Source organism: Pelodiscus sinensis, chromosome 3 (genome assembly GCF_052426305.1).
Source record: "Pelodiscus sinensis isolate ZL-2025 chromosome 3, ASM5242630v1, whole genome shotgun sequence".
NCBI classification, from domain to species: domain Eukaryota; kingdom Metazoa; phylum Chordata; order Testudines; family Trionychidae; genus Pelodiscus; species Pelodiscus sinensis.
The window spans coordinates 1,848,462-1,874,255 of NC_143054.1; the positions used below are offsets into that span (position 1 = coordinate 1,848,462).

At 61.3% G+C, this 25,794-nt stretch overlaps 1 protein-coding gene and 1 long non-coding RNA gene across 11 annotated transcripts in view; both read left to right on the plus strand.

Annotated features, from left to right (window-relative positions):
• Nucleotides 1-15,143, plus strand: part of DTNB (dystrobrevin beta) — a 321,996-nt gene extending 306,853 nt beyond the window's left edge. For all 10 annotated transcript variants that reach the window (XM_075923216.2, XM_075923210.2, XM_075923214.2 and 7 more), the window contains 3 exons: nucleotides 3,681-3,734; nucleotides 9,746-9,780; nucleotides 14,674-15,143. In XM_075923216.2, coding sequence (XP_075779331.1) covers nucleotides 3,681-3,734; nucleotides 9,746-9,750 — 59 coding nt within the window. In that variant the 3' untranslated portion in view covers nucleotides 9,751-9,780; nucleotides 14,674-15,143. The remainder of the gene's footprint in view (nucleotides 1-3,680; nucleotides 3,735-9,745; nucleotides 9,781-14,673) is intronic.
• Nucleotides 15,144-22,724: 7,581 nt separating this feature from the next.
• Nucleotides 22,725-25,521, plus strand: LOC142827718 (uncharacterized). Its single transcript, XR_016349065.1, has 2 exons — nucleotides 22,725-24,690; nucleotides 25,284-25,521. It is a non-coding gene; the product is annotated as an uncharacterized LOC142827718 (long non-coding RNA).
• The last annotated feature ends 273 nt before the right edge of the window (nucleotides 25,522-25,794 follow it).

A 25,794-nucleotide genomic window follows, 5' to 3' on the forward strand; every position in this document is an offset into this window, starting at 1 on the left:
TACTCGGCCCTTCTCAGGTTGGATCTACCCGGCCCTTCCCGGACTGGATCTACCCGGCCCTTCTCAGGTTGGATCTACCCGGCCCTTCCCAGATTGAAAACAGATTAGCCACTTCCTCAGCCTTTGGGAGCAAATATCTTTAGACGACTGTGTCTTCGATGCTCTGGATCTGGGATATTTAGTCCAATTTGTTTCCACCTCCTCTTCCCTACGCTCCTGCTCTCTTCTTTTTCAGGGACCCATCTCATGAGTCTGTGCTCTCTCAGGAGGGTCAGGCTTGCCTCACCCGAGAGCTCACAGAGTAAGTTCCCTCACTCTTTTCCCTGATCCCCAAACATTAAAGCAAAGCTAAGGCTGTTCTAGACCTCTGGGCTCTCAGCAAGTTCATCAAGCAAGTGAGATTCCACAGGGTTACCATAGCTTCAGTCCTCCATGCTCTAGATGGCAAGGGTTGGTTGGCTGCCCTTGGTCTTAGAATCATAGACTCCTAGGGCTGGCAGAGACCTCAGGGAGTCATCGAGTCCAGCCCCCTGCCCCAAGCAGGACCAACCAATCAGCCCAGCCAGGGCTTTGTCAAGCCAAGACTTAAAAACCTCTAGGGATGGAGATTCCACCCCCTCCCCAGGGAACCCAGCCCAGGGCTTCCCCCCCGCCTAGGGAAATCGCTTTTCCTAATATCCAACCTAGACCTTCCCCACTGCAACTTGAGCCCATTGCTCCTTGTTCTGCCATCTTCCACTACTGAGAACAGCCTCTCTCCATCCTCTTTGGAATCCCCCTTCAGGAAGTTGAAGGCTGCTCTCAAATCCCCCTTCACTCTTCGCTTCTGCAGACCAAACAAACCAAATCCCTCAGTCTCTCCTCATAGGTCATATGCTCCGGCCCCTAATCATTTTGGTCGCCCTCTGCTGGATCCTCTCCAATGCGTCCACATCCTTATTGTAGTGGGGGGCCCAGAAATGGACACAATACTCCAGATGTGGCCACACCAGTGCCAAATAAAGGGGAATAATGACATCTCTGGATCTGCTGGCAATGCTCCTCCTAATGCACCCTAATATGCCATTCGCCTTCTTGGCTACAAGGGCGCCCTGGTGACTCATCTCCAGCTTCTCATCCACTGCAATCCCCAGGTCCTTTTCTGCAGAACTGCTGCTCAGCCAGTCGATCCCCAGCCTGTAACAATGCTTGGGATTCTTCCGCCCAAGGGCAGGACTCTGCTGTTCTCCTTTTTGAACCTCCTCAGATTTCTTTTGGCCCAATCCTCCAATTTGTATAGGTCACTCTGGACCCTATCCCTGCCCTCCAGCATATCTACCTCTCCCCCTAGCTGAGTGTCATCTGCAAACTTGCTGAAGGTGCAACCCATCCCCTAATTCAGGTCATTAATACAGATGTTGAACAAAACCAGTCCCAGAACTGATCCTGGGGGCACTCCACTTGAAACTGACCGCCAACCTGACACCGAGCCGTTGATCACTACCCGTTGGACCCAACAGTCTAGCCATCTTTCTATCCATCTTACAGTCCATTTATCCAATCCACATTCCCTTAACTTGCTGGCAAGAATATTGTGGGAGACCGTATCAAAAGCCTTGCTAAAGTCAAGGTCTATCACATCCACTGACTTCCCCATGTCCACCGAGCCAGTTACCTCATCATAGAAGCTAATCAGATTGGTCAGGCACGACTTGCCCTTTGTGAATCCCTGTTGACTATTCCTGATCACTTTCCCCTCTTCCAAGTGTTTCCAAATGGATTCCTTGAGGATCCCCTCCATGATTTTTCTGGGGACTGAGGTAAGGTTGATTGGTCTGTAGTTCCCTGGATTGTCCTTCTTCCCTTTTTTAAAGATGGGCACTACATTTGCCTTTTTCTAATCATCCGGGATCTCTCCCAATCTCCACAAGTTTTCAGAGATAATGGCCAAATGCTCTGCAATGACGTCAGCCAACTCCCTCAGCACCCTCGGATACACAAATCTATGAGTCCAGATTTCATGTATGTCTAGCTTTTCTTAGCCTGTTCTTTGCCCACCGAGTAGGGTTGCCAGATGGTTTAACCAAAAATATCGAACACCCCTCTCCCCCAAAAAAACCCACTGGGGAAAAAATTCTGTTGGAAAAAAAAAGGGGGGAGACCAAAAAAGTTGTTGAGGGGGGAAAAAAAAGGACCCTGAGAGTTATTAAACAAAAAAAAAAAATTTAAAAAAACAGCATGGCCCCTTTAAGAAATGCCTTTCAGGCTTTTTGGCTTTAATAGGCAGCTGGCAGCCATCTTGTTTTCCTACTCTGAGCCAGAAGACAGCTCCCCTGCAGAACCAGGTAAGCGGGGTGGGCGGGAGAGGGAGGCTGGGCCCGTTTGCTCCGTGTGTGTAGGGTTGCCAGATGTGCAGTATTTTTGCCTCCTGGCAGGGAAAAAAAATTAGCAAGTACTGGACATTTTAGGTGTCCGGTATTTTCTGAATGTTTTTACCGGACAGGAGGCAAAAATACCTGACTATCCGGGTCAATACCGGACACCTGACAACCCTACCACCGAGGGCTGCCCACCTCCTCCCCGTACTGCGCTGTCTAGTGCTTCTGTCTGGGAGCTGCCCTTGTCCGTGAAGACAGAGGCAAAGAAAGCCTTGGGTTCTTCAGCTTTTCCCACCTCATCTTCTGGACACAAATTGCAGTATCACTGTCAGGCATCAGAGGGGTCGCCCTGTTCGTCTGAATCTGCAAAAGCGGCGAGGAGTCCTGTGGCACCTTAGAGACTAACCGAAGTGTAGGAGCATAAGCGTTCGTGGGCCATCTGACGAAGTGGGTCTTTGCCCACGAACGCTTATGCTCCAGCACTTGGGTTAGTGTATGAGGTGCCCCAGGACTCCTCACCGCTTCTGCAGTATCTGTTACCCAACCTCAGGAAATTCCTTTGGCGTGTCACCATCAGTGCTCCCCTCTGGCCTGTCATGGCCGAATGCGCGGTGACCTTCTCATGGGGTCCATGTCTCCCTTTGGCCAATGCAGACTGTTCTCTCACAGCCAGGTCCACTGCCGGCATCATCCACCTCTTCAGTCTCCTTCATCTTCTCCAGAGCAGAGTCTACACGGCTCCCTGCCCAGAGCCCCCAGTGTGTTGGGGCATTGCTGAGCAGGGCTAGGGGCACCACCGTAGTGTAGCTCCAGGAAGGGCCAGGAGGAGATGGAAGGCATGTGTGCTGTCTCAGTGGGTGGCAACAGTCTCCAGCTCGCAGTGACAGGCAGTGCCCGCCTGAGCAGGGGGGACATCCCAAAAGCAAGGGGTTCCCGAGCAGGTAAAGCACCCTTGTGCTCTGGGTTTGCCCCAGTGCCCGTGTCCCATGTTTGAGTTCTGTCGCTGAGTCTCTTTGAAGGCCGTTGGGTCCCCGCTCCATGGGGCCCAGCACGACCTCAGGCACCGCCCCGGCTGGGGGGAAGGTGGAAATGGGGGTCAGTAAGGCCGTCGGAATACGGCGCACACACTGGGGCCGGTGGACCTGCCACGGCACCATGAAAGAGTTCCAGCATGGTCGCTCTGCAGTTCCCACTCCAGCCCAGCCCTTTCCCCCTCCAGTGCGAGGCTCGGACGCCCGTGTAGCAGCCTCCCGCCTGCAGCAAAGCCCCTTCTAGAGCCTCGTCCCCTACCCGTGTCTGACGTGTGTTGTTTTTTTTTTGAAGCCGAGGAAGGAGCCGACGATGAAGAGGAAAAGCTGCCGAATGGGAAGGACAGAGGTAAAAGGAGAGCTTAGCTGCCTGTGCTTTCCCCCATGTCGCTCTGTGCCTGTCTGCAATTCCCCGCAGCCGTGACCCAGCGCCGCAGAGGCCTTGGACCAGCTTGGAGTGAGGCAGTGTAAGGGACACCTGCCCCAGACACCCAGCTGGGCCCAGCAGGCTTCTCTCTGCTCCTGTCGGCCACATGAAACATTTCCTTTCCTTTTCTGCCTGGGCTTGGGACCTGGCCACGCTGCGGGTTCCGAGGCCCCGGGACACGGGTGTTTCCGTATTGTCTGTCCGCAGCTGGCCACGCCCAGCGGGGGGGCTGCCCTGAGGGCACGAGAGGGATGAGAGCGACTTGTGTGAGGTTGAGAATAGGGCATGGAGGCCGAGCGGTGGGGGAAGCGCTGCTGCCCGTGAGGGGAAGCGCAGAAGCCTTGTTGGCTGAGGCATTTAGGACGTGTCTGAACACAGGACTCTGCAGCATTCTGCACAGGTGGCAGAGTGGGGCCTTCCAATAGCTCCCTTCCCATCTCCAGTCCCGCGGCTCTAAGTGTAGAAAATACAACCCCCCCCCCCAGCTCTTCCTGTGGTGTGAGAGGCTGGGAAGTAACATGGGCCACTGTTGTGCGGGTGAACTCGCCAGCTCCTGGGCAGGGGCTCGGCGCAGAGAGCGCCCAGCGGAGCGTGTGGGGTGGAATAGCAGTCAGTTTGGGGGCTCGCCCGTCCCCCCCTCAGATTACTGACCAGAAACCCCCTTGTCCTGGTGTGGCCTTGGGTTATGGTGCTGCCACCCCCGCTTCTCCATTGTCAGGAAAGGACCGAAGAGTCGCTGACTCCGGGTCTGTTCTCGACCCAGAAGGTCGGCGTAAGGCCCGCAACCCCGGCTCTGCGAATAACGTTACCGTAAGCTGAGCTCGGCGCCGTCCCCACAGCAGCTCGATGAGAGCAAATGCTCCCGTCGGCTTCCCTTACTCCTGGCCAGCTAGCGCTGACCGGGGGCACCCTCGGCGGCGGATTTAGTGGGTCCGCACTAGACCCACTAAACGGGCCAGAAAATGGGTCCCGGCGCGGCAGGTGGAGACGTAGTTGAGGCTGTGCCCGCAGTGCGGCCCTGATCTGCATGTGGAGCTGCTTGCTCACGTTCCCGCGCTGTAGAGTAAGGGACAGAGATGTGGATTGGACAAGAGTAAGTCCAAACACTTGTGTCTCTGTAACGGCGCGTCGGGGACCCCGACCCTGCACCCCATCCGCAGCCAGAGGGGACTCGCCGCCGGCCAGTGGAACAGAAGGTTTGTTGCTTCTCCGAGATCCAGCCCAGCACAAGCTCGATGTTGACCCAGGAGGATGGGCAGAGCCCTAGTTCCCTTGTGGGGTGGGGTTCACAGGCCCCTAAACCCCCAATACTGGTCTTCGTCTGCTTCCTCCAGGCTTCCCCACACTAAGCCCGCCCCTTCTCCCAGCCACCGTCACTCATCCCCCCATGTAGCCACACCCCATCCTCTCTTCAAGCCCCTTCCCCATGCCAGGTGTGAGTTGCTGGGCCATGGCCTACGTGCCCCCCTCAGGGACCCCCCCCGGACTGTGCCCAGAGACACCCCCAATCTCTGCAGAGCAGCATGGGCAGCAGGGGTCACCCCAGCCCAACACGGCCACCAGTGACTGCCCGACCGGAGCGGGCCCAGGGCCACAAGTGTGTACAGCCCCCCCCAATCACAGTCTCACCACTGCTGAGCTTTGCCCAAGTTGGACTTTTATTCTTTATCGTTCCTGGCACCTTGTCACTGCCTGCTTCTGGCTGGGAGGGAAGGGCTGTTCTCACACACCCGTCAGCCCCAAGAGGCTCTGAGAAGGCGTTCCCCTTTCTCAGGCAGCTCCGATTGTGCCTTGTTACCCCTCCCGCCCCGCTCCAGTGTGGTAGCTCTGTACAGCACCAGCCTGCAACACTCAGACACGTTCCTCGGGACTCTGCCAGGCCTAGCTTGCTGTGCAGGTTACCTTGAGGGCACCCAAATCCCCACACTCTTTTGAAGAGCGTTCCCCTGTAACAGCCTGTCGCTGGGCGCTCAGAAATGACCAGGCGAGCAGCCAGCCAAGGAGGCGCACACCCGGAAGGTTATGATTCAGGCGTCACACTTGGCCAACACAGCACTGCACTCTGTCTCTAGTAAACCCAGCTGTATTTCCTGACGCAGACAGATTCAAGCTCGTGCTGAGTAAGAGAGTGAAACCCAGAGCTCCGAATACAGCAGCAGTCAAATCTCGTTCTGGAGATGAAGGGTTTTCTACCCTTCGGACGGGCACAGGCCCCTGCACAGCTGTAGCACCTCAGTGCAGGTGTTACTGGCGACGGTGGGACGAGTAATCCAGGGGTGTCGGTAATTCACCTCCCTGAGAGGCAGTGCCCAGGCCGATGGAAGAATTCTACACAGGGTAGTAGGGCAACTTCATTGCGCTGCCCAGGGGGTGGATTTTTCACATACCTGACTACTTAGTTAAACAGACCGAATTTGCTAATGGAGGCCAGGCCTAAGACTTACTAGGCTACAACCCTAGTCGAACGCAGTCTCTCTCCCTCAGAGTCCTCCTGCAGTGTGCTGCTTTCCATTCCGTCCCTCAGCTCCATCCCCATCTGCCAAAGGGGTCCTCCGTGGCATGGCTCTTGCTTTCCATTGCATTTGCCAAAGTCAGTTCTGTGTTGCCAGAGTCAGGATGGCTCCCTGAGGGTCAGACTCTGGGGGGCTCACATGGGGAGTTCACCTCCCCCATCCACCTGTTTTTGCCTGTTGGCTTTACATGTGAATTGGGCTTGCTGTGCGTCATCTGTGCAGAGCTTAATTGAAACCAGAGACGGGTAGCTGGAGAGCTGCGCTTTTGTGAGGCCTGTTTGTCGGCTCTGCCTCGGCACAGACGTTAAAGCATGATTTCTAGGCACGTTTCCTCGGGCCGTGGCAGTACGTAGGCTTCCCAGTAGTATTAGTAACCTGTGTGTCTTGGGCTTTCGCGTGACACCCTCCAGGCACTTTTGGGTGAAAGCCATGAAAGCAGGTGAACAGTGCGCTGCAAGTCCTGGTACAGAACAGCGAACCCTCTTCCAGTTGGGCTTATGGGGGCTTTAGGGTTACAGGAGCAACCAGATGTTTGGGGCTTCTCTGAATCCTTCGGGGCTTCCCCTGATTGGCTGAAATGAAAAGCTTGTTTGGACCTCGGGGGTTTCTTTTACTAACCAAAACACGTCTGACTTGAGGGAAATCACCATTTTTGAAGGTAGCGTCATGTTGGCTTTAAATCACACAAGACGCTTAGCCCTGGAATCTTCCTCCTTGATTAGATATTGTGGATGTTCAGCAGCTGTTCGCTCCCTTTTCCAGATGTGCCTTGCGTGGGAGCGAGGGGGGAGAGGGAGTCGGAGGATCCTGGGAACTGTAAGCAGGAGTTGGAGTCCGCAGCCTTTCAGTTTAATCAGCATTAACCTGCTTCTTGTGGCCTACACGCCACTCTGTGTAAGCTGTGACCGTCTAGCATGCCAGTTACCATCGTGCCCCCAGGTACATTCCGCCCAGTTTGTACACAGTGTGCCCGTGGCTAGTGCGTGAGTCGACAGATCCCCCGTCCTTCCTGGCTCGCTGGGCTGCCAGGAGAGAAAAGGTGGAGGAGGTAATCTGGCAGGCTGGCTCCCAGAGATCCCCTTGTGCCTGTCGCTTGCTGTGGAGAAACTCCACAAGCCAACCTTCCTGGGCAGCCCGGTGCTCTGAGCCAGGCCCGCCGGTCGCCTCCTGCGCTGACGCAGAGATGGGGCTGCAGCCCCCAGCAGGGCAACACAGACACTGAGAGCCGCTCCGCTCCGGGAAGGCTCAGTCCCAGGGGCAGAGCCCCCCCGAACTGTGCAGACAGGGTAACGCAGGGCAGGCAGTGCGCCCCCGTAAGCAGAGAGGTGCGTGGCCGCCCCCCGCCCCCAGGCAGCAGTTCCTTACTCTGGGCTTGGAAATGACCCACAGTGAGGTGGTGGAGTGTGAAAAGGAGGGTTTAATGGGCGTAAGTAATAGCACAGAACAAAGCTACTACGCAGATCTCACACCAGCTGAGCTCGGTGTGCTATTAACGGGCCCGTGGAGTCTCTCGCCCTCCGTTACTCTGAGAAGCCTCTTTCCAGACTGGCCCTTCCCCTGTTCAGGCTCAGAGGGTCCCAGCATCATCTTGGGGTGTCCTGACATCTCTGGGGGCTCCCCCCTTACATAGATTGTGCAGGAAGCAGGAAGGCTTTCTCTGTTGCCAGCCTCCGTGTGGGGAAATACCGACTTGCTGATGGACTCCCATGATGGGTGCCCTAAGGACAGGTTCTTGTGGGGGCCGTAGCCCCTTCCGCGGGCTGGCTCCTAGGAACACCTAACCCATTCACCGCTCCTTGTCCTGATCAATGAGCCACTGATTTGGGAAATACCCTTCGCAGCCCTCACTCGGCATGTTTCCACTTCACTGTGCTAACTTCAGCCGCAGCCTGATCCCTGATTGCAGCGTTCCAGCGAGGTGTGACAAGGGGTATTGCAGGCTCCACAAGGCACACGCTGCCGCCTCACAGCTCGTGGCTCCGGCCCTGCAGGCCCAACAGTCTTCAGCACACACAAGGCCTGTCTACACCAGGAACTTCTTGCAAAGGCGTAGCTCCCGCAATGGTCGTTTCCAGCGAGCGTGTCCGCACAAGGCGTGTGAGGGGCCCCATTGTTGTGGGCGCGCCCCCCTGCCCTCCAGCCCCAGGAAGCGCTGGGGGTGCTGAATGAATGGCTCTGGGGATTTCCAAATAGCAGGGTCGTGCCGGAGCGGCTGCTCGGCCACTGTTCCAAAGTGGCAAGCAGGAGTTGTTTGGAGCTAACGCGCTTGGTGGTGGGGAGGCTCCGCTGGCTATTTCGAAATAAGGGCACAGCCAGCACAGGTTGGACCTCCCTGGTCCGGCAGCCTAAGGACCTGACTGGCCCCGGATGAGGGATTTTGCCATTTCTTGGCCTCACTGCCAGCTTCCCCCTGCCGCCAGCCCCTCTGCACACAGGGCTCCAGGCCCCACCGTGGCAGCCCTGCCACCGGCACTCGCAGCCCCAGTGATGGGCCCCGCCTGGCCGCCCTGCAGCCTCCCAGCCTCACCGGGCAGGTCCGCCGGGTGGTAGCGGGGCTGCTGGGTTTGTTGCTGTGCACCGGGCAACAGCCCTGCTCCTGCTCCCACCACCAGGCAGCCCCGCGGTCAGGCTCCCGGCTCCATGGGGCAGCCACGCTGCCTCCTTGTCCCGCCCCTCGGTGCTGCCAGGCGGCCCACTCCTGGGCTCCCGCCCCGCGGCCCCTCCCCCCCGGACCTGGACACGGGTGGCGCTGCTGGAGCAGGGCGGCTCAGCCTGCAGCGATGGAAGCAGCATTGGAGGCCACGTGCCAGGGAGGGGGTGGCTGCCAGGTTGTTGCCCTCGGCCGTGGCTCTGCGCAGTCCCTGGGTCCGGTGCCTCCGCCCTGTGCGCTTTGCTTTGCGGCTGAGACCTGAGTGGCCGGGCGGGGAGGGACCCCTTGGGGGGGGCTGGCCCGCGGGGCGGGGGGGTCTCTTGCTTAGCCCCTTGCAGAGCGGAGGGAGCGGCTGGCCGTGTCACAGCAGCGCGTGCACTGCGGCTCCTAGATCCCTTTCAGAGTCCCCAGGCCGGTCACACCTCCCCGCTGCCTCGCCCGTCGGCTTCTTGGGGATACCGTCCCACGTGGGCCTCGGCCTCTTGGGGTGTGATGGGGGAGCCAGGCCCTCCCTCTGCCAGTCCACTTGCCCCCGATAGGCTCTTCCGTGGGGCGGGGGCACCGTGTGCACAGTGCCGCCTGGAGCAAGCCTGGCAGCGGAGGCTCAGTAGCTGCTCTGCCCCGGCACCGTGCTCCAGGGGGGGAGGCTACTTCATTGCCAGCCAGGCTGAGTCCGGGGAGGAGGGGTGCCGCTCCGAGCAGCCCTGGCTGGCGGGGGTCGCGGTCAGGTCCCTGCCTTACAAATGTCCCCCCCTCCCCGTGTGTTGCAGGCTAGAGGGGAGCCCCGGACTGCACAGCCACCCAGGTAAGTGCAGGAGTCTTCTCCGCGCCCCAGCCCCTGCGCCTGCTGTCTCGGCCGAGCACCAGGGCCCTCGTCTTCCTTTGGAGCCGTGCACCGGAGGGGGTGTTGCACGCCGCCGCCGTCCACTCCACATAGCGGGGACATGCCCAGTCCCGTCGGGGGGGAGCAGGGTTGGCCGAGAGCACGGAGACAGCTGGCCTGAGCATGGGCCCGTCGTGCTCAGAGCTGTCCAGGCCTGCCCACGAGCCCTGCTCCTCGCCCCGCGCGCACGCCCGTCTGGGCAGGACAGGTGGGGGGCAGCCGATGGATCCGGCGTGGCTAATGCCTCTGAAAAACACGAGTAAGGTCCCCCCGGGGAGCACGGGGGCTGGGCTGCCCACTCCCACGCTGCGTGGCACGCCCACAAAAGGGAGCTTTCTCCAGTATCAGTGAGCTCCGGCGGCGACACCCCGTGGGAAACAGCTCGGAACCCAGAGGTGCTGGGCCATGCGGGCCGCCTCTCCCAGGGCCCGCCAGCGCTGCGGGCGAGAGCCATGGGAAGGGGCAGGAGACACAGGCTGCCTCTGCTGGGTTCGCAGGCACCCTCCCCCCGTGTACGCAGGGCACGTCTCTCTGTGCACACCGCAAAGTCACAGCTGTCACCGCAAGGGGGAATGGGGCTGGGGGGGGTTGGGGAGTGGGACGAGGGACGAAGGGGGAGGGGTGGAGCTTGTGGGGTTTGTGAGGCCTGGGTGGGGGAGGGGCGAAGGGGGAGGGGTGGGGCTTGTGGGGTTTCGGAGGCCTGGGTGGGGGAGGGGCGAAGGGGGAGGGGTGGGGCTTGTGGGGTTTGTGAGGCCTGGGTGGGGGAGGGACGAAGGGGGAGGGGTGGGGCTTGTGGGGTTTGGGAGGCCTGGGTGGGGGAGGGACGGGGCTTGTGGGGTTTGTGAGGCCTGGGTGGGGGAGGGACGAAGGGGGAGGAGTGGGGCTTGTGGGGTTTGGGAGGCCTGGGTGGGGGAGGGGCGAAGGGGGAGGGGTGGGGCTTGTGGGGTTTCGGAGGCCTGGGTGGGGGAGGGGCGAAGGGGGAGGGGTGGGGCTTGTGGGGTTTCGGAGGCCTGGGTGGGGGAGGGGCGAAGGGGGAGGAATGGGGCTTGTGGGGTTTCGGAGGCCTGGGTGGGGGAGGGACGAAGGGGGAGGGGTGGGGCTTGTGGGGTTTGGGAGGCCTGGGTGGGGGAGGGGCGAAGGGGGAGGGGTGGGGCTTGTGGGGTTTCGGAGGCCTGGGTGGGGGAGGGACGAAGGGGGAGGGGTGGGGCTTGTGGGGTTTCGGAGGCCTGGGTGGGGGAGGGGCGAAGGGGGAGGGGTGGGGCTTGTGGGGTTTGTGAGGCCTGGGTGGGGGAGGGACGAAGGGGGAGGGGTGGGGCTTGTGGGGTTTGGGAGGCCTGGGTGGGGGAGGGACGGGGCTTGTGGGGTTTGTGAGGCCTGGGTGGGGGAGGGACGAAGGGGGAGGAGTGGGGCTTGTGGGGTTTGGGAGGCCTGGGTGGGGGAGGGGCGAAGGGGGAGGGGTGGGGCTTGTGGGGTTTCGGAGGCCTGGGTGGGGGAGGGGCGAAGGGGGAGGGGTGGGGCTTGTGGGGTTTCGGAGGCCTGGGTGGGGGAGGGAAGGGGGAGGAATGGGGCTTGTGGGGTTTCGGAGGCCTGGGTGGGGGAGGGACGAAGGGGGAGGGGTGGGGCTTGTGGGGTTTGGGAGGCCTGGGTGGGGGAGGGGCGAAGGGGGAGGGGTGGGGCTTGTGGGGTTTCGGAGGCCTGGGTGGGGGAGGGACGAAGGGGGAGGGGTGGGGCTTGTGGGGTTTGGGAGGCCTGGGTGGGGGAGGGGCGAAGGGGGAGGGGTGGGGCTTGTGGGGTTTCGGAGGCCTGGGTGGGGGAGGGACGAAGGGGGAGGGGTGGGGCTTGTGGGGTTTCGGAGGCCTGGGTGGGGGAGGGGCGAAGGGGGAGGGGTGGGGCTTGTGGGGTTTCGGAGGCCTGGGTGGGGCTGGCAGGAGGGCCGAAGGCAGCCTGAGGGGGCAGAGGGTTCTGGGGAGGCCACGGGCTGCTTTTCCAAAGCTGCAGCTCCTGTGACCGGAGGAAGTGGCCGGGTGGGGAGAGCCAGCGGGGGAGGGGACCTAGCCAGACTGCTGGGGACACGCCTGGGCGGGGGCGTCGTGCCTGGCGAGTGGTGCCATTTCGGGCAGAGGCGCTCCGGTTACCGATGTAGCTCTTTCCCCGCTCCCCCAGGGCTGAGCGCTGAACCCTCGCAGCCCCGCCAGGTCCTCCAGCAAAGCAGGGAGAGATCAGAGCTGGCAGACCTGGCCCCAGGGATTTCCCTACACCCCCTCCCCCGAATTTCCCCAAACCCCTCCAGTTTTGTGAACTATGGTGCCATACAGCCCACCTTCACCCTCACGGCGTCACCCCTCATCGGCCCTGACACCCCCTGTAAATTCAGACACCCCCCCAATTTCAATTCCTAGGGTATGTCTACTGTACCCCCCTAGTTTGAACTGGGGGGTAGTGTAGACATACCCCTAGGGAGGCTACTGCCTGGCCCTAAAAAGCAAGTGGCAGACATACCAGCCAGCCCCTTGCCGGCCTGTGTCCTTCAGGCCTGTCAAAAGCACCCAAGCCCCGTTGGAGAGGAATTCACTTGTAAGTCACCTTGACAATCTAGCTGTTCTTCCACTGGCCGCCGCGCACTCCCGCGCGGGTCATGAAGGAACCTGCGCCGGGAGCTTCTGGGGAGTGGCACGTCTGTGCCCCAGTGCTCCGAAAGCCCCTGCGGGCTGAGTCCCTTCCGCTCTGTCAGGCCACGATCCCCCGCGCTGTCAGGCCACGATCCCCCGCTCTGTCAGGCCACGATCCCCCGCTCTGTCAGGCCACGATCCCCCGTGCTGTCAGGCCACGATCCCCCGCTCTGTCAGGCCACGATCCCCCGCTCTGTCAGGCAGCCTTGCCTAGCACCAGCGGGGCCGCGCCGGGGGGATTGTCAGCCTGCCAGGGCAGCAGAGCTCTCACCCCTGCCGACGGGCTGTCTCCGTCTGGTTGCCGTGCGGCTGGCGGTGACTCTGCTGTCTGCTTAGAAGGAAGGTCTCTGGGTCTGTTCTGCTCAGCTAAGTCCTGGGTCAGCCGTTCAGCTCGTGGTGACTGGCCCGGTGCGGTGCTGACGACTTGGCCCTGCTGGCTGGAGGATTCACGCTCCCCAGCGCTAGGAGGGACCGAAGGAGCAGGGGGAGCTCCAGGTGGGGTGAGACTCTGCTTGCGAGAAGATTCGGGGAGCTCACAGCATAGAAGCCCTGATCCTGGGAGCGTGAATGTGCAGAGTTCCCAGAACTGAAAAGTGCAGCAACGACCAGCCTCCTGCGGCTCCTGAGAGCCTGGCGCCCAGCGGGGCGACCCCCGGCAGCAGGCTCAGCAGTGGACGGTACCGGGCAGGAGTGCCTAAGGGAGACGATGCCTGTGAATGGGGCAGGGCAGTGGCTCATTCACAGCCATTGGGGAGGAGACGTGATGGGAGTCGTTCAAATCCACCACTATCCGATTGGGACTGACTAAGGACCACAGTCGGCTAATGCACTGCAAAGGCAACTGCCCCGCTGTGGGTGGTCACCTCTCCACACTAGGGATGGGAAGGTCTGGCCGACTAGCAACTACCAGGTAAGCAAATGCTTATCGGATAGTCGGCAAGCTTGTCAGCTAGTCCCCCCTTCGCTGCCTCTGTCAGAAAGAGGCAGCAAGGTGCGGGGGGGCAGAAGGGGGTACTCCAAAGTGGCAGCAATGCACCGAGCATGGGGCCAGACCCTTTGAAACACTCCCATGGTAGCCTGGCATCAGGCCCCTCCCAGCGTTTCAAAGCGGCAGCGCCACACAGACCCCAGGGTCGGCCTGGAGTTCCCAGCTGATCCAGGCTCCATGCGGAGCTGCCACTTCGAAACGCCGTGAGGAGCCTGACACTGGTCTCCCGTGGCAGCGTTTCAAAGCGGCAGCACCACACAGAGCCCAGGGTCGGCCTGGAGTCCCCAGCTGATCCAGGCTCCATGCGGCACTGCCACTTCGAAACGCCATGAGGAGCCTGACACCGGTCTCCCGTGGCAGCGTTTCAAAGCGGCAGCGCCACACAGAGCCCGGGGTCGGCCTGGAGTCCCCAGCTGATCCAGGCTCCATGCGGCACTGCCACTTCGAAACGCCGTGAGGAGCCTGACACCGGTCTCCCGTGGCAGCGTTTCAAAGCGGCAGCGCCACACAGAGCCCGGGGTCGGCCTGGAGTCCCCAGCTGATCCAGGCTCCATGCGGCACTGCCACTTCGAAACGCCTTGAGGAGCCTGACACCGGTCTCCCGTGGCAGCGTTTCAAAGCGGCAGCGCCACACAGAGCCTGGGGTTGGTGGGGAGTCCTACATGGTACTTTCGCCTTTAAAGTGTAGCAGCAGCCTTCCCACACTTCAAAGGCGGAGACGCCCTATTGACTAGTGGAATAGTCATTGCAAAATGCATCAGCTATTCAATTAGTCAGTTACCTGCAATTGAACACCCCTACTCCACACCCACTGCTGCAAATGGGCCACTTTCCCCTGGCTTGATTAGCCTCATTCACTCCAGTCCCCCTTCCTTCTGCTGTCCGTTCACACCCTTGCCCTGGTACCTTCCACACCAGCTCATCTGCTCAAGGGGGTTTGACCCCCCGCAAGCTGATGCCCTGAGAAATCCATGGTCTCTAAAGGGCCTCAGGACTCCTCGTCGTTTCTGCAGATACAGACTCACAAGCCCGCCCCTCCCCCCACCCCGGCCGGAGACTTGATAAGTGTCTGTCATTTCCTACCAACATCTGCCCAAGTGTGAACGAGGCTCCCTTCTGAAATGTGTCTTGCTAACTGTTGTGTTTCCCATGGCGCAGGCACAGCGGGTTGTGAACGGGCTTGTGTTCTAAGGAAGTCTCCACACCCGGGAAGCGGCATGTTTCGGCGATCCATACACCATTGTGCAACTGTGGAAGATCACACCCAGCCACCCGCCGTACGACAAGGGGAAGCAGCTCTCTTGTACCTGCTCTGGGCATTTCCTCCTAGACTATTGCATGTACGATTGTCATACGTGTTTGCCAATGCTAATCGGACAGTGCCCGGCCACAGCTCAACCTGGGCTCTTCGGGAGGGTTCAGAAGAAAACTGTTCTCTTGCGAAGCGTATCGCTCTCACCTGCATTCCTGCCCGGACAGGGTCCTCTCCTCACCCGCTGGTGGGGTCACTCGTGACCTTTGACCTTGGATGTGCATGTAAAAGGGATTTTCAACCATGTGAGTTGTATTGTGTGTAACACAAAGAGAACTCTGACTGTAGACCCTTTAAAACACACTTTCTAAAAATACCACTCTGCCTGTTCCTGTGTGGTTGCCATAGTGTTTAATATTGCATGTCATTCTGCGAGTAAGTGACAGGCACGCCAAGAGCAGAAGAATGCTGAGCCAGTGGCTGTAATTAGGACCATAAAACTTGGAAGAAATGCCTTCTGGGGATTCCAAACTCTGTGTATTTTTCTCTTAGACTGTTAAAAATAACTTGAATGGCTCTTGGCCAGCGGGGGAATTCAGGGATGACCACTGCGAGGTTCAGATTAGGACTTGCATTTGCAAGAAGCAAATCTGTTTTGATGTAAATCAGGAGAAATAACAAAGTTGTGTAGTGTGATGTGTAAACTCACCGCGGCTTGGACCCTGGCTGGATTCTAGTGTGTAGCTGCTTAGGCACCCGTGGAATCAGTTCCGATCACTAGTGATTTTTCTTTTGTTTTTTCTTCGTGTTTAGCAATGTTATTTGTGGTGGAAGAGCTGAGCGCCCTACTGCGTCTGTAAACATGCATCAAGGGCGATGAGTGGACTGGAGTGACAAACCCTGAAACCAACTCTCAGCTGCTCTTGCTGTCTGGCCTGATCTACGGCTTGGGTTCTCAGAGGGAAGTGCTCGCGAGGCACCTCTAACTCTTTGGGGAGAGAGAATAACCAGACCCGGTGGCCACAGGGTTAGCGCAATAGAAACATGGCGCGCGAGCTGTCTAGAGGGACAGCAGATTGAAGGCAACCTGGCTCAGTGTGTGAGCACAAGCCTGCCAAGCACCCTGCACTTGGAAGGGTTTGCGGTGTCTTTGGACACTTCTCCAGCGTGACTCGCTGACTCCTTCCCCAGGCGTTGGCGCTGGCTGTGGCTTTGCTCGTGCGAGAAGGGGAGGGATGTGTGGGAGTGTTCTAGGGTGAACGTTTTGCTAGTCGTCAGCTCAGGGACCTGCTGGTGTCGAGCAACAGCCATCCGTGATTGGCGGCATTGTGGCTGTGACTTTACGTCTCTTTCGTGTGGGCCTTCTTTCTTGTCCTTGATTTTCGTGTGCTCCTTGCCACCCTGATGCCTGAGGTCAGGTCAGTAAACTGCAGCCAGCTGAAAATCCTCCATTGCTCCAGCTGCAACTGAGCCAGCAGGGATGTCACCGAGAACCGGGGATTCCCCGTCACACCCACCGAGCCTGCGTTCAGACGGGCAAAGGTCCTCTGGGCCAGTAACGCCTGGCACCAGAGCCAAGGCTGGGCGCAGGAATCTGACCTGGGAACTAGACGGGACTGGGTGGGCAGGAAGAGGAGCGGGCAGGAGGCAGTGCCTGGTACAGTGTGTCCGGGAGAGGAACAGATGAAAGGCTTTGTCCTTGGCCCTTTCCAAATGAAAGGCTGCACTGCCCTCCCCTCCTCGCCAGTGCTCTGTCGGAGTCACCGGGAAGGGGAGACACTGCACAGCAGCCAAGGACGACGCTTTCCAGAGACGAGGCGCAAGGGGACCGACCTCGGCTGGTGAGAGGCACAAGCCTTCAAGCAAGGACCGTGGCGAAGATCCTCGGACTCAAACGCCTAAATCCTGGGATGCCCACAGCTTGAACCCTGCGTGCAGACACGGTCACCTCATCTCCAGAAAGCTATATGGCATTGGAAAGGGTTCAGAGAAGGGCACCAAACATGTGCAGGGGTTTGGAACAGGTCCCATATGAAGAGTGATTAAAGAGACTGGGACTTTTCAGCTTGGAAAAGAGGAGAAGAAGGGCGGGTAGGATAGAGGTCTAGAAAACCATGAGTGGTGTGGAGAAAGTGAATAAGGAAAAGTGATTTACTTCTTCCCACAATATAAGAACTAGGGGTCACCCAATGAAATGAATAGGCAGCAGGTTTAAAACAAACCAAAGGAAGTTTTTCTTCACTCAGCGCACAGTCAACCTGTGGAACTCCTCGCCAGAGGATGCAGTGAAAGCCAGGACTTTAACAGGGTTCAGAAAAGAGCTGGATAGATTCATGGAGGTTCGGTCCGTCAATGGCTTTAGCCAGGCTGGGTAGGAATGGTGGCCCTGGCCTCTGTCTGTGTGGAAATGGGGGCAGGGGAGGGATCACGTGAGGATTCCCGGTTCTGTTCCCTCCCTCCGGGGCACCTGGCTCTGGCCACTGTGGGCAGGTGGGACCCTGGGCTGGATGGCCCGTTGCTCTGACCCCGCCTGGCCGCACTGATGTTCACAGCATTCCTGTCATGATTACAACACGATCGCAAGCTGCCTGGGCAAACCACGTCCCTGCTCATTCACTTGTATGGTTTTCCTTTGGATTCCTTTCCCACTTCCCTTTGTTTCCCCAAAGGCTAAAACTTCTACTCTCCCTGCTGCTTTTTCCAGCTCTTGAGGGTGGAGACACAGAAAGGGAATATCTGTCCCCACAGGCTGCCCACTCCAGCAACAGGACAGTGGCTAAAGCAGAAACTTAATGGTACGGGGCTGTGGGGCTGACCCAGAGCTAACGACAGTGGGAGACTTCAGAGGAATATCCTAGAGCAGGTAGGGCCCGGTGTCTGCACGCTGGGAGAGGCGGTAACGGGAGCGTGGCGAGGTGATGCTCCGTTCCCGCGGGACAGTGCAGAGCGAGAGGCGGTAACGGGAGCGTGGCGAGGTGATGCTCCGTTCCCGCGGGACAGTGCAGAGCGAAAGGCGGTAACGGGAGCGTGGCGAGGTGATGCTCCGTTCCCGCGGGACAGTGCAGAGCGAGAGGCGGTAACGGGAGCGTGGCGAGGTGATGCTCCGTTCCCGCGGGACAGTGCAGAGCGAGAGGCGGTAACGGGAGCGTGGCGAGGTGATGCTCCGTTCCCGCGGGACAGTGCAGAGCGAGAGGCGGTAACGGGAGCGTGGCGAGGTGATGCTCCGTTCCCGCGGGACAGTGCAGAGCGAGAGGCGGTAACGGGAGCGTGGCGAGGTGATGCTCCGTTCCCGCGGGACAGTGCAGAGCGAGAGGCGGTAACGGGAGCGTGGCGAGGTGATGCTCCGTTCCCGGGGGACAGTGCAGAGCGAGAGGCGGTAACGGGAGCGTGGCGAGGTGATGCTCCGTTCCCGCGGGACAGTGCAGAGCGAGAGGCGGTAACGGGAGCGTGGCGAGGTGATGCTCCGTTCCCGCGGGACAGTGCAGAGCGAGAGGCGGTAACGGGAGCGTGGCGAGGTGATGCTCCGTTCCCGCGGGACAGTGCAGAGCGAGAGGCGGTAACGGGAGCGTGGCGAGGTGATGCTCCGTTCCCGGGGGATAGTGCAGAGCGAGAGGCGGTAACGGGAGCGTGGCGAGGTGATGCTCCGTTCCCGGGGGACAGTGCGGAGCGAGAGGCGGTAACGGGAGGGTGGCGAGGTGATGCTCCATTCCCGGGGGATAGTGCAGAGCGAGAGGCGGTAACGGGAGCGTGGCGGGGTGATGCTCCGTTCCCGGGGGACAGTGCAGAGCGAGAGGCGGTAACGGGAGCGTGGCGAGGTGATGCTCCGTTCCCGCGGGACAGTGCAGAGCGAGAGGCGGTAACGGGAGCGTGGCGAGGTGATGCTCCGTTCCCGGGGGACAGTGCAGAGCGAGAGGCGGTAACGGGAGCGTGGCGAGGTGATGCTCCGTTCCCGCGGGACAGTGCAGAGCGAGAGGCGGTAACGGGAGCGTGGCGAGGTGATGCTCCGTTCCCGCGGGACAGTGCAGAGCGAGAGGCGGTAACGGGAGCGTGGCGAGGTGATGCTCCGTTCCCGGGGGATAGTGCAGAGCGAGAGGCGGTAACGGGAGCGTGGCGAGGTGATGCTCCGTTCCCGCGGGACAGTGCAGAGCGAGAGGCGGTAACGGGAGCGTGGCGAGGTGATGCTCCGTTCCCGCGGGACAGTGCAGAGCGAGAGGCGGTAACGGGAGCGTGGCGAGGTGATGCTCCGTTCCCGCGGGACAGTGCAGAGCGAGAGGCGGTAACGGGAGCGTGGCGAGGTGATGCTCCGTTCCCGGGGGACAGTGCAGAGCGAGAGGCGGTAACGGGAGCGTGGCGAGGTGATGCTCAGTTCCCGGGGGACAGTGCGGAGCGAGAGGCGGTAACGGGAGCGTGGCGAGGTGATGCTCCATTCCCGGGGGATAGTGCAGAGCGAGAGGCGGTAACGGGAGCGTGGCGAGGTGATGCTCCGTTCCCGGGGGACAGTGCAGAGCGAGAGGCGGTAACGGGAGCGTGGCGAGGTGATGCTCCGTTCCCGGGGGATAGTGCAGAGCGAGAGGCGGTAACGGGAGCGTGGCGAGGTGATGCTCCGTTCCCGGGGGACAGTGCGGAGCGAGAGGCGGTAACGGGAGCGTGGCGAGGTGATGCTCCGTTCCCGCGGGACAGTGCAGAGCGAGAGGCGGTAACGGGAGCGTGGCGGGGTGATGCTCCGTTCCCGCGGGACAGTACAGAGCGAGAGGCGGTAACGGGAGCGTGGCGGGGTGATGCTCCGTTCCCGCGGGACAGTGCAGAGCGAGAGGCGGTAACGGGAGCGTGGCGAGGTGATGCTCCGTTCCCGGGGGACAGTGCGGAGCGAGAGGCGGTAACGGGAGCGTGGCGAGGTGATGCTCCATTCCCGGGGGATAGTGCAGAGCGAGAGGCGGTAACGGGAGCGTGGCGGGGTGATGCTCCGTTCCCGGGGGACAGTGCAGAGCGAGAGGCGGTAACGGGAGCGTGGCGAGGTGATGCTCCGTTCCCGGGGGACAGTGCAGAGCGAGAGGCGGTAACGGGAGCGTGGCGAGGTGATGCTCCATTCCCGGGGGACAGTGCGGAGCGAGAGGCGGTAACGGGAGCGTGGCGAGGTGGTGCTCCGTTCCCGCGGGACAGTGCGGAGCGAGAGGCGGTAACGGGAGCGTGGCGGGGTGATGCTCCGTTCCCGCGGGACAGTACAGAGCGAGAGGCGGTAACGGGAGCGTGGCGAGGTGATGCTCCATTCCCGCGGGACAGTGCAGTACGAGTGGTTTTGCAGCACCCATGCTGCTTGCTGTCGCTATAAAAAGAGGAGCGTTTCTCTCTGAGCTCCAGGAAGCTCTCTCTGCTTGCCCACAGATGGCACAGCACAGATCACGTCTCAGACAGGAGAGTTCCACCTGTCCCCCGGTGCGGCGCAGCACGTCCTTTCTGCAGCGCTTGGCCTCTGCTTTCTGGTCCCACGGCTCCTATCAGGGTCAGGGGCCCAGCGGACTCTGTGTCTTCAATGGGACCGGGTGTGCCGAGGTCCTGGATTCCCAGTGGGTTGGTCTGCAGAGCCTTCCACGAATGCTGCACGTGGGTGCCAGGAGGCCTGGTTCCTGTTACCCAGTGATCCTGAGGTGCCCGGCTTCACCAAGCACCACATGCACAGGAGTTTGTGCGCCCTTGGAGCACGCTGCTGCCCCCTCACCGCACGAGCGTCGCACGCCCACCGAGTGCTCTGAGGAGCTCGGGGCCAGGGAGCCATTTGCAGATGGCAAGGCCAGTCCCCACGGGGCTCGCCACGGCCGGCGCATCGGGTCGTTTGCCCTCAGTGGGCGCGCACCTGGAGGCCAGGAATTGCCATGGCAGGGCTGTGGCAGATGAGGGGCAGCACAAGCTGGTGGCCCTGCCACGTGGGATGGTCCGTGGGTGGAACTGGACCCCCTCCGAGCCACCATCCAGCCACCGTTCTTCCTCTCTTGGCCCGGGGGCTGAGACGGCGCCACGTGCCCGTCTCCTGAAGGCTCCCGGGTGATGCTCGGCCGAGGCTGGTCCACCTGCACGTGGCCGAACTGGCTCCATTGGTCAGAGGCTTTGGGAACCCGCGGCAGCGTTTGTGCGTGGCAAGTAAGTCAGCAACAAGCCCGCGGGCAACTCTGCTCTGGGACGCTGCCCACGACAGCCGCTCCTGTGCAGCAGGGTGGAGCCCTGGAGAGTCCCCCTCCCCCGGCTTGCCGGGCAGACCGCCCTTGGTGAGCCTGGCGTGACGCTGGCGATCGCGGCACTCCCGATGCAGAGCCAGTCCACGCCGTGGAAGTAGCGCGTGCGGGGAATACTGGACACTGAGCATGAGCAGCCGTTAGCCCCGCCTCATTGCTTAGCGCCTGGCATGGACAGTCCGGGCCTGGCTTCGTAGCTCTCCCGGCCGTCTCTGGCGTTACCCACCCCCAGCACACACGCGTGGCCTAAGCCTGTCTAACGCCCGGGGTCCGTCTGCTACTCGTCACCGGACATGCAGCACGGCTGTGCAGGGGAGCGAGGCGCGAGGCCTGGCGCTGGAGAGCCCAAGCCTGCCACGCAGATGGGGCTTGGATCTCGGCATCATAAGCCAAGTCCCCCCGCACACACTCTGCTCCGCCCTCGAATCCGTCTGCCGGGACTCCTCAGACATTCCCCAGCCCTGAGTGCTCCCGAGGGCTGCCCTTTGGAGAGAGCGCGCCCAAGAGAGCTCCCTTCCCTTCCTCTGCACGTCTTCCTGTCCTTGGGCCAGCGCGCCCAGGAGTGTCAGAGCCTGGAGCAAAGGGGACAGGGCCGGTACACGGGGGTCTGTGCTTCGCCTTCGGCGGCCGACGGTGCCAAGCCCCATTGCTCAGAAGGTGCTGCATGGCCATGGCTTTGGGCAGGCGCTGGCCTGGCCCCCCGGAGCGGCTGGAGTGCGACTCGGGGTCCTGGTAAGGAATCTGGCTCCTTGTGTTCAGGGTTGGCCCCTGCTCCTGTTTTGCGCCCTGGGAGCTTTGGCCTCAAAGGCTGGTTCCCAATGGACACCGGCGAAAATGCACGTTTGGCAGCCATCTCTGCTCAACGCTTCCAGTGCAAACAGCCTCCATTTCGCTGCTAAAAGGGCCCGTTTTTGAGCACACACTGCAGACCAGTGAAAGGTTTTTGTAGGGAGCAGGGGGACCCATTCTTATCTTCCCGGTGCACAGCCTTGGGGGGAAGCCGCCCGCCTCTGCAAGACGGGGCTCCCCTCCGTCAAGTGCCCAGCGCTCCCCCCGTCTTGCCCGTTTCTGCTCTCCAGAAACGGCCTCTCCAAAGTGCCGTCCAGCCAGAGCGGGCACAGCCAGGCGAGACTGGCCGTGGGAGGGGAGCTGGGGGCGACACTTCAGTGCTGGGCCCGGGGCTGTTTCGCATGCACGGCCTGGTGGCTTGCTGAGGAGGAGGCTGTTTCCGGCGAAGGAGCAGCCACCGGACGTCGCAGGCAGAACCAGCCTCAGCCTCAGCTGTGTGTCGACAGGTGCAGGGAAGGTGACAGGAAGGCCTGGCCACCGTGCAGCAGACGGCAGGAGGGTCGTAGCTGGCTGAGAGCTTGGTGCTGCAGCTGCCCCGAGTGACCACTCAGTAGCACCTCCCTCCCCCCGTGCCCCCTTCGCGTCCCTCCCCCCGTGCCCCCTTCGCGTCCCTCCCCCCGTGCCCCCTTCGCGTCCCTCCCCCCGTGCCCCCTTCGCGTCCCTCCCCCTGTGCCCCCTTCGCGTCCCTCCCCCTGTGCCCCCTTCGCGTCCCTCCCCCTGTGCCCCCTTCGCGTCCCTCCCCCCGTGCCCCCTTCGCGTCCCTCCCCCCGTGCCCCCTTCGCGTCCCTCCCCCTGTGCCCCCTTCGCGTCCCTCCCCCTGTGCCCCCTTCGCGTCCCTCCCCCCGTGCCCCCTTCGCGTCCCTCCCCCCGTGCCCCCTTCGCGTCCCTCCCCCCGTGCCCCCTTCGCGTCCCTCCCCCCGTGCCCCCTTCGCGTCCCTCCCCGCTTGGCCTCTCCCGTCCCATGTTATGGAAACCAGTCCCGTTCCTGTCCCTTCCCGCTTTCCAGGCCCAACCAGACCCTGACCTTGGCGTAAGCTTGGTGCCTGCCACGTGGGGTCCTAGCTCTTACGGTGTAGAAGGGGTTCTTGAACTGACGGCCTCGCAGACGCACAGACAGACAGACGTGCTCTAAATACAGCCAGGTTTTATTTCTGTGTTTTGTTAGGTGTGATGGGGGATTTCTCCGGATCCCTCCCCTCTCCGATAGCCCGTCCCCGGGGCGTCAGACTCTCCAGGTGCCCCGTGGTGCATCGCTTGCAGGGAGTCCGTCTCGGTAGCTGCTGGGCAGGCTGCTCGTATCCGCGGCTGGCAGAAGTGCTGCATTTGCAAGGCCGGGCGAGGAAGATAAATCCGAGACTCTTGCTGCAGCTGCCGGCCAGGCTGCCCACGGGGGGGCTGCTCTGTGGGTGGGCACAGGGTTCCTGGGCCTACCGAGAGCACGTTGGCAAAGCGTCCCTGCGCCGCAGGAGCCCTCTCGTCCCACTCGGACTGGCTCCACGCCGAGCGCGTGGGCGGCGCTCCGGGCTCCTGCACACAAGGGCAGCGGGCGCTTTGTGCCACGGGTGCGGAGCACCGAAGCACCGTCCACAGCTCTGCTGCCGGCTGCACCAAGCCCCCCGTGAAGCCGGCCTCGGGCTGGGGGGCGGCCACTCTTCCCCCTCCGTGGTGCCGACGAGAAGCACGTGGCAGGGCCAAGCGGCCCAGCTCCCAAAGCAAGAGTCTGCCCCCCGCCACAGAGCCAGGGCCAGCGCCGCTCGGGGGCCGGGGGGTCACTCCAGCCACTTTCTGGAGACTGGTGGGCGGAGCCATCCTGGAGCGGAGACTCCTGGCCAGGTTGTGGCAGCTCAGCCAAGCCGCATGTGGCGGCATTGCCTCTCTCCGAGCGGGGGGGGGGTGTTTCCAGCCTCCCTCTTCTGGGGGACACTTCCTATCCCCCCCGCAAACAGCCCCGTCCAGCTTGGCCCCTCCCCTGCTGCTGCTCCTGGGTCGGCTTGGGCCAGCCTCCGCCAGCCCTAGTCCCTGGCCTGGAGATGGCTGCGCCCGTTGTGCACCCAGCGTGGCTCCCCCGTCTCCGGAGGGCACAGGCACCGCCCCAGACGCAGGGGCACAGCTGCCACGGGTGGCACGTCCAGGCCTGCGCTGCCGAGCCCCACGCAAAGCCCCCGGGCGAGAAGGGAAGCTGGTGGCAGCTGGACTCCCCTGTTTGACGGCGCCAGATGCTGATCAGAACCCCGGTGCTTCCCGGCCCGGCTGGGCATGTCTCATGCCGCTGCCTCTCTCCGGCCATTTGTTGTGGGGATTAGGAGAGTCGGTGGGAAAGGCCTGGCCCGTCTCGCATTAGGACAGGCTGGTTCTGCTCACGCTCGCTCCCGGCCCCGTGGGGCTCGGGTTTCTAGATGGAGACTTGTTTTTCTCATCATGCCTCCTCCAGCGTCAGCGAGTCGCGGGAGGGGGCCCCGTTCCTCATGCAGCGCTGCCGCCAGAAATGCGGGGGCGTGTTACGTGTTCCGCCCCTTGGCAGCGCACGCGGCCGGTGCCTCGCCAGGCGAGGCTGGTGTTCCCGTTTCTCTAATCACACCACGTGCGCGACGCCTCTCGCGGGACACGGGGGCCTCTTCAGAGAAGGGCTGCAGGGTCGAAGCCTTTCGCATGCTCAGCCCCTTCTGCACGGCGCCAGCTGCAGAGCTTCACTCTCGCGGTTATCCCATGGCCGGCTCGTTCCTGCAAGGCAGGGCCAAGCGTGCTCAGCCTGGTCACATGCTCCGAGTTACGCCAGTGAGGGACATCACTTCCCCCATTGCCGGTGCCACGTGAGAGAGACCCTGTGCCTGGGTGGACGGATCGCTGGTAAGTGTTATTAGGGCCTGTCAAATCCACAGCCATGCAAACCGCATCACGGCGCATGCCATCTGGCCTGCTGTGCACTTACACCCTGCGCCAGGTGGACTGCACGGGGGAGGCCAGCGGTTCCCAGCGTGGGGTCCGGACCCACAAGGTGTCACGTTATTGGGTTTTGAGGGGAGCAGCCGGGTCACTGCTGCACCCATGGGGGGGTGCTCGCCCCAAAAGTGGTACAAAGGGGCCATGTGAGGGGCCAAACAAAAGCTACTTTCTTCTGATTCTGTATCTGCTCTTCATGTATCTGTATAATGTCTGTGTGTGGAGTTAGGAATCTGTAACCTGTATGGAGGCTGGGAGTCTCTCTGAATGTGGTTGAGCATTGGGCAGAGCCCGGCCTATGGACATGCTAATTAGCGAGGCCCTAGGGACAATGGCTCTCAATGGGCCAAGGACACACCTCAGGAATGAGGAATGACACCTAAGGGCTACCAGCAGGGAGCACAGGGATAGGCCACTGGCCAGGTGACCTGCTGCAGCCAAGAAGAGACCAGGAAGGAGGGATAAAGAGGCCATGTGGCTGACTCCATGTTGGTTCTCAGCTCAGCACTTCATCCCAGAGGCAGCAGTGCAGGGATCGAAGAGCCAGGAAGACCTGTGGACCCATCCTGATCCTAGGATGTGCGACTAAGGACTTTTGAGCCAGCAGCTGTAACATCTCTGCTAGAGCCTGCATCGAGGACTGGGAGATTCGGTGCATGTAACGTACTATCCTTCAACAACCTCACTCTCAGGCTTTTCTTTCTTGTAGTAATAAACCTTTAGCTGTTAGATGCTAAAGGATTGGCTCAGCGTGATTTGTGGGCAAGGTCCGGAGGGTAAATTGACCAGGGATCTGTGGCTGGTTTCTTGGGACCGGACAGAACTTGTTCGGGGTAGGTGGGATTGGGTGCTAGGACCCCCCACCGGTGTATGAGGCCCGGGGCCATCTGGGGCACGGATATTGCTGGGGTGCCAGAGGGGTTTTGCTCGGGAGGCTTCAGGCAGGCAGCTGAAGCGCTCTGTGGGACTGGTTGTGGCCTAGTTGGGAAGGTCACCAGTCTGGGGACTAGA